The sequence below is a fragment of the Trachurus japonicus genome, chromosome 19 (assembly GCF_045865225.1).
Source record: "Trachurus japonicus isolate A0001 chromosome 19, Traja_1.0".
Lineage (NCBI taxonomy): Eukaryota > Metazoa > Chordata > Actinopteri > Carangiformes > Carangidae > Trachurus > Trachurus japonicus.
Genome location: NC_140925.1, coordinates 23,798,777 through 23,811,556, shown reverse-complemented (window position 1 = coordinate 23,811,556; position 12,780 = coordinate 23,798,777). Strand labels below are relative to the sequence as shown.

At 39.3% G+C, this 12,780-nt stretch overlaps 1 protein-coding gene across 1 annotated transcript; it reads right to left on the bottom strand.

The window, feature by feature from the left end:
* Positions 1 to 1,254: 1,254 nt before the first annotated feature.
* Positions 1,255 to 5,774, bottom strand: LOC146968130 (DDB1- and CUL4-associated factor 7-like). The gene is made up of 7 exons (XM_085761640.1): positions 5,372 to 5,774; positions 4,752 to 4,910; positions 4,173 to 4,284; positions 3,940 to 4,058; positions 3,645 to 3,854; positions 2,813 to 2,930; positions 1,255 to 2,003 (listed from the first exon to the last, which is right to left on the bottom strand). Exons 1-7 carry the CDS (start codon positions 5,507 to 5,509, stop codon positions 1,831 to 1,833), a joined length of 1,029 nt encoding a protein of 342 aa, XP_085617766.1. The 5' UTR covers positions 5,510 to 5,774; the 3' UTR covers positions 1,255 to 1,830.
* Between the last annotated feature and the right edge of the window lie 7,006 nt (positions 5,775 to 12,780).

The window sequence follows — 12,780 nt, the reverse complement described above, 5'->3', positions numbered from 1 at the left end:
GACTGTAGGGAAACAGCTTGTCTGGATTTGTAAAAGCGACGAGTTATGGCTGTAGCTTCATATTCACCAGTGGGACTTGAGAGTGGTGTCTATCTTTTCACCTAACTCGTAACAAAAAACAAAAACCCAAAATGTCCTCTTCTTTCATAACATCTGATAAACATACAATGGGTTGATTCTTTTTCTTTCAAAATAAAAGCATCAGAGAAACATTTTTGACAATGATCCATTGAATTTGGTTTGTAAATAATTATGACCAAGATGTGTGCAGAGTGAGACACTCACAGTTCAAAAACAAATCTGTCTGATGCACACAACTATGGAATGGCTTTTTTTCCAACATTACCACAAACATATCTCTGGTATTTCTGTACAACAATACCTGGTTAATCACAGGCCAGCGTTCACTTTCTTCATTGGACCTCCCTCCCTGTAGTTATCTAGCTCCAACTTTTGTAAGTAATTCAATTTTTCAATAAATTTCTAACTGTAAATCTGTACTATAGATTCTTATAAATGAGTTAAAGCAGAAGTAAGTGATATATTTGTGTTAATATAAGTCTTAAATAGTTATATCTTCCGACAGCAATCACTTACATAGAGTGTTTGGTCTGAAACACGGGTCTCTCAGTCCCTCTGCTCTGCTCTGAGCCGAAGAGAAAACATTTATCGTATCCTACAGTTTTTATCCAATGAGGAGAGGGAACGGCATGCAGGGCTGTGTGTGCAGCCAAGGAACGCCGTGAATGTGGTGACGTAGCGACGAGGACTGTTATGGTGCGTTCAAGGAAACTCGTATTTTTCCGACCGTGAAGTGGTACCAGTTCGATCTGGTACGAGTTCACCGGTCGGAAGTTACGAGTGGCCGTTATAGTGACTTTCACCGGTAAAACAGGTCGGAAAAACACGAGTGGGTTGCCTGGAACGCTACAAAGTCGTAAGTTGTGACTTGAAGCTGTAATTTACGATTTCAAAAGCCTGCCTGGAACGCAGCATTAGCGAAAACGACCGGACCACTTACTTCTGCTTTAATGAGTCGCCTCACAGTAAAACAATTGTCTAAATATAAACTAATGTATAATGTTTTAAACTGTGGGGGACAGTTTATTTCTGTATAAAATGAAATAATGTTGCTATGAATAAACTTACTGTTGCAGAAATGACAACAAAATATGTTTGATGGTCAATTAATATTAAGGTCGCAGATATTTATATATCACAACTTAGATATTTTTCATATCACAAATGATATTCAGTTGAATAAAATATATATTTATATAAGTTTTTTTTTTTTTTAAACAATTGAGTACATGAAACACTTCAATTCACAATAACCATATTCAATCACTTTTAAACATGGCTAAACTGCATTTTGTTGCATCAAGAAGTGAATATCGAGGGATGATGTAATGGCTTTAACTACAAAAACAAAATGCAGATTGCAGCATAGAGAAACATGTTATTGACCAGCCTATTGGTCGATTAAACAACATGCTGAAAGCTCAAAGGGTGCTGGACCTTGATTCGTGTCTATACATGGCAACAGATGAACAGTCCTTTAGTTACGTGAGGCCTGGTTTGGTGCTTGTTCAAGTTTTCTGATACAGGACACCTTGGTGACACTGCACCATGTAGTTAAGTGGTGACATACTGTAGTTTTTACTTGGCTGATAAAGGCTTTACACACATCATCTGGATCAACATGAAGCCAACACTAGCATTTTGTCCTCAGTAAACAAAGAATTTCCTCCAACAAACTCCAGCCAGCTTGTGAATCCCACTGAGAATGTTTTTGAGTTGTTCCATGCCTCGTTGCTTCGTGTCTGCAGCTCAGACTCGGAGGATTTCCAGGCAGTTGTTGTAGCAGATAGCGATCCAGTCGGGCTGGGTGGAGGCCCACTGTACGTTATTGATCTCTCCCTCAGCTGTGTAGGCCAGTATAGGGTCCTCGATGGCCCGCGGCATCTGCTGGATGTCCCAGATTACAGCCTGGTGGTCATCCGCTGGACAGAGATGAGGGGAGGAGGTTTGATTTGAATAGATTTATCTTGTTTAGACAGGAAGAAAATAATGTTTCCAAACACCACATGTTTTTGGCCTGGATCTGGTTAATGACTGCTTTTCACCAAGTTTTCTTATTTAGCAGGACATTAAAGAGATCAGAGGAAACATGAAACGTGAAGTGATGAAATACACACAGACAATGAGCAATATATCACAACACAGAAGCAATGCTTACTACACAGTGTTTTATGCTTGTCACTGTGTTGTAAAGTTGTTTTGGCCCAAATGATCTCTTTATGTAATATTAAAATTAATGGGAACATGAGTGACAGGTGTTGACGATGATAAATCAAACATGATTGATCATGATCAGTTACTGGAATGAGCTCAGTCAGACACAGTTTATGACCAGCACGTGTCTCTGTTCTGAAACATCTGTCCTTAACTTCGGCACAGCTGGTTTTGTAAAGCTTAATAATTCTCCACTGTTGTCAGCAGCGGCGGTTTTCATTTAAGGTGCTATAATGCTCTACAGGGAACCTTGAATTTAACATATTTTGTCATTTTAAAGCCCTAATATGGTTTTCCAACTCCAACAGTTATAAACCTGTGTTTAGTGACACAATGTTCAAAAGTCTTCATATGTGGCGTAGGAAGGGCTCCCTCTTGTGCTCAATGTCTGTTGCTGCAATGATGTAAAAACTCCTACATACTGTGTGTTTTCAGGGATAGTCATCAACCTCCATACTGCAAACAACCTTCTGTGTGAATATTGCTGACTTGTGTTTTTCGTAAAAACCCTCGTTACCTGCTGTACAGATGTGGCAGGAGGAGTGTGGCGCCCAGGCGATGCCGTTGACACCGGCCCTGTGGTTGTTGAGTCTGGCTACTGGAGCGCAGGGCACACGCACGTCTAAGATCACAACCTGAGGGGATGAAACAGAAACGTACCAGCATCAACTGGCAGAAAATTAAACTAAGTTAAACATTTAACCCTCCTGTTGTCCAATCTGTTCCCTTCCTCCATCCGTCCTTCTTTCCTTCCTTTCTCCCTTCCTTCTTTCCACAATCCTCTCTTCCTTTGTCCTTTATTCTTCTTCCTTCCTCTTTTGATCCAATTGACCTGATCTGTTCCCTCCCTCCATAGTTCTTTCCTTCCCTTTTCACTTTTTTCTTCCCTCTTCTTCCTTCCTTGAACCAATCTGTTCCCTCCCTCCATCCTTCTTTCCTTTTCCCTTCCTTCCTTCCACAATCCTTTTCCCCTCCCTTCCTTCCTTCTTCTTCCTTCCTTGAACCAATCTGTTCCCTCCCTCCATCTTTCTTTCCTTTTCCCTCCCTTCTTTCCACAATCCTTTTTTCCATTCCTTCCTTCCTTCCTTCCTTCCTTCCTTCCTTCCTTCCTTCCCTTCATCCTTACTTCTTCCTTCCTTTTTGACCCAATCTGTTCCCTCCCTCCTTCTATCTTTCCTTCCTTTTCCCCTTCCTTCTTTCCTCCCATCTTTCCCTTTGTCCTTCCTTCCATCCTTCCTTCCTTCCTTCTTTCCTTCCTTCCTTTCTTCCTTGACCCAGGAGGACAACATGAGGGTTAATAAGGGTTAGGGTTAGGTCATGTGATAGGGGTTATGGTTAGGTTACATCACCTCCATGCTGTCCATCGCCATGGTGGCCAGGTAGTTGGGGTCCTGTTTGTTCCAGCAGAGCCGGAGCAGTGGGTGGTGCTGGGGGTCTTCATAGATGATGGTGCTGTGTTCCAGATGCCGCAGGTCAAACATGCGGACCGAGCCGTCAGCTCCCACCGAAGCGAACATATCCCTGCCGCCGCCCGCTCGGCTGAAAGAGATGTCATACACCTGCAGCAAGAACAGACTGTGAGTTCTCATCACAAAGTCTATAGCTGTTTCTTAAAGGTTTGATCCATCATGTTGTAAAATTTACCTCTTTGTCGTGGGCGATGAGCTGCGTCTTGACATGACCCGACACTAAGTTGACCCTTCCCAGCACCTGTCCAGTCTCCAGCCCCCAGATCGTACAGGTGGTGTCAATACTGGAGGTACCTGCACAGGAAAAAAAAGACCAATGTCAAACGTAAAAATTATTCTCAAAGTCTCAAAATGAAGCTGATGGTTTTTAAAGTTACCCTGAGCTAAAAAGCTGCGCTGAGCTCTTACCTAACAGGTTTGGATCCACCTCGTTCCAGTCGAAGGATGTGAGTGGAGCACAGAAGTCAGAGTTCTTGTTATTGTTGAGCAGGCACTCCAGACGGGTCTCTGCATCACTGAACTTTGGATAAGAGGAAAAATTATCACTAAATACAATTTATCAACCAGAATAAATGGTACACTGCAAAAACTCAAAATCTTTCCAAGAATGTTTGTCTTATTTCTTGTCAAAATGTCTCATTTCTAGTCAAAACTAATCTCTTTCCACTTAAAATAAGACTCATCACATAAAAATGTACTTGTTTTCAGATAATTTTCACTTGTTTCAAACAAATTTTCAATTGAAATAAGTTGAAAAATCTGCCAGTGAAAGCAAGTTTTTTGTGCTTGTAATAAGAAAGAAAAACTTGCTCCACTATCAGATTTTTCCACTTATTTTAAGTAGAATTAGATTTCTTTTGACTAGAAATTACATTTTGACTAGAAATAAGATAAATATTCTTGGTAAGATTTTGAGATTTTGCAGTGTATAGTTTTTAAACAGTGCTTCTTAAGTTATGCAATGGCAGACTGGACGGGTCGTCTTACCCTCCAGATTCTCAGGTAGTCTCCGCTGGTGGCCAGCAGGTCAGGGTACACCCCTTTGGTGTCAGGAATCCACATGATCTTAGTGGTGGGGTAGGGATGGTCAAAGGTGTTTCGACACACAAACTGGGAGCTGTCCTCCTCCAGGCCAACGATCTGAACCTGAAGAGACACAGTGACAACTCACCTTGAGTGAGCCAGTGTAGTGTTACTCATCTGATCGGGGAACAGTAGCCTACAGACAGTCAGTGGTCTGATACACAGCTATGGATAATCCCAGTGTTCAACCTGATCACTTTAACTGATCAAACATGTAATACTACAGAGTAGTCATCGAGCTGCAACTGTAAACTTTACAAGTGTAATAAATAAAAATGTAACTCATCAGCTGCATCTAGATACAATGTCCTGATAGGCTACTGCTCAGCTGTCTGTGATGATTGTGAACCGCTGGATTTGACAGTGGCAGAGGGACAAAACAAAACGGATCATTATTCAATAGTGATCACTATTCTACCTATCACTAATCAAGTCAAATTCCTCCTGAAATGTCTATTTGGCACAGGTGGACAACAGTTATCACCATGTCTGCCAGTAAGCAGCAGCATGTGCCTTGAAGTTACCTTGTTGTTGTACTCCTCCACAAAGCTGCCGAGCGCCAGGCGGAAGCCTTTGTCCGGCCGGACGGTCCAGTTCATGGCGTAAACTGTCCACGGCGCCTCGTATTTGTAGATTTCTTTACGTTTACCGTGTAGCGACATTTTAAGAAACAGGCAACTTTAGTAATAACCTCCGTTAGATAATTAACAGCAGGGAGTGGAGACCCTGAACGCGTCGCAGCAGCCGCACTACTTTTATGTAGGACTTATTGTCTGCGGTAACGTGGTGTAATTTTTTACAAAAGTAAGCGAAGTGTCGAGTCCGTGAAGCCGACACCGCTTCCCGACGGTCAAACTCACACGTCACATACAAGAAATGTGAAATTGGCGGCTCACGGCTGCTCAGAGATGTTCACAACATGGCAGCGATGGCGGAGACAAAAATAGTCCGGAGATGATGAGCGTCATCCAGGCTGTTGGTGCTGCCTTCAAGAGGCGACAAGAATATCGTAATTACCAAAAAATATGGAATATATTAAATTTATTTATTATATAATAATAATAATAATAATAATAATAATAATAATAATAATAATAATAATAATAATAATTTGTGTGTATATCTTGTTGCTGCTTTCTTGGCCAGGCCATGCTTGTAAAAGAGGTTTTTTTTCATCTCAAGCAATTTGCCTGGTAAAATAAAGGTTAAAAAATAAAATAAATAGCCTATAAATAAATGAATAATAATAATAATAATAATAATAATAATAATAATAATAATAATAATAACATCTTAGTTTTGTTGGGAAATGGATGGTTGGTATTTCAGTAAGATTTATGAAACAGTCTGTTAACATACAATTAATGTTGTAGGCTAGCTAATCTTAGGCTAGCCTAATAGCGTATCAAAATAGCCAATATTTAAATATTGTAGGGTTAGGCTACATATGCCGTATCCTTTTCTTTTCATGTCACCAGTTTCCATTTTCATCCAATATATATTTTGTGTTATTATTTGTAATTTTGTAGGCTATACCTAATGAGTTGTGGATTTAAATGCAATTTAATGAAGGAGAGTTTACAACGAAGCACAAGGCAGCAGCCCAGATGATTCTCCCCACACTGTAGCCTATGAAAAGTTCTCTAAAGAGCTGCCAAACACATAATCTATTCAGCATCTCTTAAAATATAATGTTAGTTCAGTAGGCCTATTGTTTTGTTGTCTTGTCTATTTTGAATCCAGAAAAATATGTTTTGTTTGTTGTTTCATCCTGTTCTTTGGCCTGCACCTCCTGTGTGGACATCACTGCACATGACTTGACTCTTGCTTGACTTGGATGGTTATTCAACTGCAGTGACAACCTGTTTGTTATAATAAAGCTGAGCTCTGACACCTAATTTGCCTGTAATATGATGAATTTTCAAATTACCACACACTTTGTATTCTTTCCACCTAACAACATTGGTATCTGTACATCCAGTAATCACAGGGGTTTACAAATGAGTACACACAGCACATTGTCTGCAAATATTTGCATGACTTTTGAAGACAAACATCAGTGTTTTGTTTTGTTAGTTAAGTTAATGGAAGTTAGTTAATTTCATTAATTTCTCAGCCAGATAGTGGACAATGTTAAAACACACTGGATCTGATATGAACTTTTGCTCATTATCGTATTTAGTTTGCTGCTGTCAGGTCAGGAAAGGTCAAGTGCAGGTTAAATGCACAACACGTGTCATCTCCTTCATTACGAATCCCCTGTTCTCTGTGGGTCTGCTCATTTCCATGTAGCCTACTTCATATGCTTTGCAAAACTTCCACGGACACCAAGTTATTTACTTAATGATATCTAAACACAGAACTGTGCGTCAGCTTCTTTGGACGTTTAGTGCACACTTTTTCAACAAGGCAATAGGGTCTGCTGCACATAGGCTACACACCAACGCAACCTCATCTGAAGGTATAGTAAAATTTAACCTCTCTCTTAAAGAATGAATCTACAAGGTTGTTGCATGTTGTGCAGAGTTTATTTTTTCATGTCTGCCTGTGTTTTTCAGATCTAATATCCACTCCTCTTCTCAACAATGCTGCTGGAGGTTTCTCTTTATTCCAAACATGTGTCCAACAGCTCTGCAACATCTGGAAGTATCTTTCAAGTATTTGACTTTGATGGGTGTAAAGGTATTAACTGGGGCAAGTATATCTGGGCTTTACTTACAACTCTGTTCTTTGCTGTTGGTTTTCCTGCTTCCATTGCCATCCTCTGGGAGATGTTCAAGATGTACCGGAGAGGAACCCCCTTCACACCTAGTGATTTGTTCATGTTGAATCTCTCCACCATGGATGCCGTCTTCTTCCTCTTCATACCACCGGGGATATATAATCAATTCAAGTTGAAGAATACCGGGTTTGAAGCATTTTGGAACGCTCTTTATTCCTTGAACACATGCGGAAGACCCCTCCTGATGGCTTGTGTCTGTCTGGACTGTTACATGGCTGTGGTTTATCCAATCATCTACCGTAAAACAAAAAGTCTGACTCCCAGAGTCATAACTGCAGCGATTGTTTGGATTGTGACGATTGTCAATGGGATGGCACTCTGTTTTGATTATAGGTTGTTTGTAACCATGTATTATGTTGTGCCATATATAATAGCCATTGTAGTAATTGTTGTCTGTAATTCTTTCATTGTCCATACATTAACTAAGTCTGACCCTGGCAGGAAGAGCGTTCACCCACAGAAGCAAAGGGCCATTCAGACCATCATCAATAGTGTGATTGTGGTAAGCATCTCGTACCTTCCTCCTGTACTTCTTTATTCAGTCGGGATACCTCTGATCAGCGATCCCAATATTTTCATGTGTACCATTGGAATCCCACTTACTGTGACTTCCATTATGGGATCTGCTGTCATGTCTGTGCTCTACCTAAATAATCTTGGGAAACTGGATCGTTTCAAGGTTAAATGCTGCAGGAAGTCCTAGTGTATGCCTCCTCTACAGGTTTCTGAGTCTCCCTCTTGCCAAATCAGATACAAAAAAAACATGCAGCATTCCTGAACTTTCATAAATTGAGTTTTGGTCAAGAAAGATGATGTTTAAATGTTTATTTAAAAGTTAAGTCGCCAGTTCTGTTCTCAAGAGAGTTGTATCCCCAAAGCATTTTGTTTTATGTGCATATTTTACCGAACCCCATGATAACTGTTATATTACTGTATGTTGTTCTTGTAGGCCCAGAATTTATTTTATTTGCATTGATGACATTAAAGCATCCTGAGTTCTAGTTTATTCTATAAATATTCTATATTCTATAAATATTCTATATATGTATTTTTTGCACTCTTATTGTTTGTGCTTGATGTTAACCTTCAAATTAGGAATAAATTGTTAAATTTACAATAATGCTTAACTCTTTCGTTTCACTTACGATCACTGAGGGTAAACCAAAAGAAAGAGTGAACAAAGATAACACTGGTTCCAAATAAGCTTTGTATATGGAGTCATTATATATACATATATATATATATATATAATTATTCAATCAGGTTAAATAACAGGAAACTGAACACTTTTTAATCAACTTGGCCTTTGGATACAGATAAAATAGCGAGGTAAACGATCAGCACTGCAGTCTAAAAAACACTCTGCTTCATGTATCATTTTCAAAACCTCTGATTGTGATAAGTGTTGTTAAAAGTCCAATAAACAGGGGAAAAAAAGGTCTCGTTATTATGAGTTTATGACAGATTAACGTGGGCTTTGTCTTCATGTACAATGGCCACAAATAAACAATTGTAAATAATGAGGTCCGGTGGATCATCTGTCATTTGTACTTACACAGGCGCACAGGTACAAATAAACATTTACATGTTGTGGTACTGAATGTGAATGTTGATTGCAGAAAAATAAACACAGAATCACATCAGTAGCCTCTTATTATATGCACTGTATATAGGTACAAATATAGCAGAACTAGATACTGTAGCAGATAGAGGGCTTATGGTAGTCCTAGAATTTATAAAACGGAAAAACCTGAGGCTCCCTTGACCTCTTTTATGCCTAAAACTGAGAACTAACTTTATTTCTATGCAGCTGTTCATTTGCCTTAATGCTCAAATGTGATCTTCAGTACATTGTCTGCAGAGACTCTTCAGACTCCCCTTATTGCCCAAATAGAGCAGAGTCATGTTGGCACTCCCTGCTGTCTGCAGTATTGCTAAAAAGTCATCATACTCCTTGTCATCACTGATAATCAAATGTCCAAGGAGGTTTACTGTACCAGCACTGGAAGGAGCCCAACATGTAAAACTAAAAGGCTCAGCCCAGTCCAAAAAAAGTAAAGTTATGTGTATGATTAGAAGTATCTAACGATACAGTTGAAGCTAAATGCCAACGTTACGGCAAGATTCAGCAGCTATAGGTCAAGGCTGGCGGTTAAGGTTAGGATCAAATGACGATTAAGGCTAGAAATAAAGGCTGAGGTTAGAGGGTTAGTATTACGGACTGTGACACAGAAGAAAACATGTCACATCCTGATCCCTGATCCCGTCTGTAGCTACAGTCATTTGCAACTTTCAAGCTACTCGAGGTGATGTAAAACAGGAAAACTGGATGATGAGTGTTAGGGCTAGGAATTCAAACATGCTCGCTGAGTGTAACTTCATTATTTATATATTCTAATAAGTAAACCAACACATTTACAGTGTTAATATTCAACCAACAGAAAAGAAGATGTGGGTTAAAGGAAGTGGATTTTCTGAGTGTCGTGCTGTTTCGATAATGGATCTCTGTGATGTAGTTCACATTATCGTCACTAGGTGACAGGAGCAGGTTGGTTATTTTACCCTGAGTGGAGACGGGACTGTTTGACAGTGGATGATCATGCAGTTTTCCCTCTGAAGAACCAGAACACGTTGGAGTGTTTTATGTACTTTTCTATTTACTTTTCTTTTCTCATGATGTATGCAAACAATTCCATATCAAAATGCTCAGTATGTCATAAATATGCCCCCAACCCCTCAATGTGTTCAATGAAATTAGCTACCAAAATGATTGTTTTTATTCATATATATTTTATATAATACACATTTACACAATAGTGCATCTTTTCCTACCGAACAGGTGGGAAAGGATTAAACTCCCAACAAAATGGTTATTATTTATGTCCTGTCACAATCACACACACACACACACACACACACACACACACTGTGGAAGATAAAAAATATTCACATGAAGTACAAAAGATATATTTTTCTTCAAAATGTAAATTACAGATATTTAATTTTTATAAAACCTTCAGCACTCTCCCATTAGTACACTGTTCCTTCTTTACTCTCTGGCTCACTTTGGCCACATTTAGACCTTAAAATTTCTTTCTATTTTTTTATTCATTTTGTTTTCTCTGCAAAGTTTCACTTCAACACAATTTAACAGGACCAAACAACCGTTTACTTTTTTGACATTTCCCAACAGAAAGCTGAGCAGTTCAAGTGTTCAAGACTTCAACAGGGACAGTGGGAGGAGACTGAATGTTACCATAGCCACCAGATAATAACAAGTGCCAGTCCTCAGGCTCCGTACCAGATTTAGTACAAAGGAAAAGTTTTATATTGAAATTACTGTAAAAAGAACAAAAAACCAAGAGGAACACAGATGGTTTTAAGAAGAGGACAGACAGGCTGCCCACCCTTATCTGCTGTTTAACATTATTTGTCAGATTACTTGGTAATGTGCGAAAATGAACAATTCATACAAAAAAACAAAACAAAACAAAAAACAGTGTAAAGGCGTTTGTCATGGTCTCATTACATCCAAGAAAAATATCACATTCTTCAACATGTGTGAGCTGTGCTACAATGATCCTGTGAAAACCTCACGCTTACACACCGATTTCTTTTAAAAGATCCAATAATCGATTCAAGTTCCTCACACACTCATGGTTAATGTTTTAAAGCTTTTGGAAATCTTACGGATACATAAGTTCTGATGGAGGAGCAACTTTTATTAATGTTGTTGTGAGGTTGTGAGGTCTTAACCTGACAGCAACTATACATAATGAAGGGTTTCATTCCAAAACACAATATTGTGTATATCCATTATAATATAAACACTAAAAACTGTAATATCAATCATACCACTCAAAAATAACTCCATTCTATACAACGTTAGTATGATAATAAAAAGGTACTGAAATAAACTCTTACCATGTTTATATATAAAGCAGAAAAGTTATTTTTATGTAAGAAATTGTTATTTAAAATTAGGTATATTTTTTAAAGATCTTATTCTGGAACAAAACTCTTCAAAACCCGTATGAGAACATCAAGATAAAAGACTTTAAGAGTAAAAGTGATGTGACGGTGGAGGATAGCGGGGGAGCATTTCAACAAACGTCTCAGTCCTCCCACTCCTGACTAGACACACTCTGTTCATTGTGTGGACAATCTCTGAGAAAAATTTACATCTCAGTTCATTCTTTAAAAAAAAAAGAAAAGTAGGAACTCAGTAGTAGCTGGCTGCAGCCGGGATGAGAAGCTGCAGTTTAGTTTCGTACATAACGAGAGGCGGGGAGGTCACGTCACCCCCTCACTTATTTCAGGGATTACACTGAACCGCATTCTGCTGCAGAGCCCAAAACCTCTGCAGAATAAAGACAGAAAAAAAAAAACTCCACTTGTGTCTTTTGGGAGCTGTGACAACATGGGGAGCTGGGACGTGCGAGCTGGGAGCGAGCCGACTTTCCGACGAGGACATGGCGCTCTGACAATGGCTCCATTGACTCGGTGTGACCTCCCCCAGCTCCACGCTAGTTAACATGAAAAGCTTCAAAAAATGCTGTTGATTATTAACTGGGATGGCAGTGTGTTCTCGCTAAGTGGAATTTGAGCCATGCATTGATTATCCAAACGGAGCAGAGCCACGTTTCTGCCTCCTCGGATTCACATTCGGCTCCGGTGTCCAGTGTGTTGCTCACTTTTACACAAAAACACAAACAGCACAACTGCTTTTCTCTGTATAAAGGCTCACACACATGTATATCTACAAATATAAATGCTTATTCTTCACTTCTTTTGGAATATATTTACCAACAGCTGGTATACTTTCTTGCACAGTGAACGGTCACAGAAACGGCCCATTGTGATAACACAAGCTTGTGGGGCATATACAGTATTTCTTTACATGTATTGTATCACACATCATTAAAGGGCAAATATTTCTCTGCAAAACTGTGAATACCTGGAAGGTTTCTCCACCTTTGTCACATATTCTTTATATATTTACTGTATATTTTGAGATTAATGCAGCTGCCTGGATCTCACATCTCATCTGCCGTACCACAAAGAAGCTGCAGCCACAGACACTAACAACCACATACATCAGTGCGGCACAATGCCTCTGTCTTCTCCATACAGGATGCCTTTCTTTCTGGG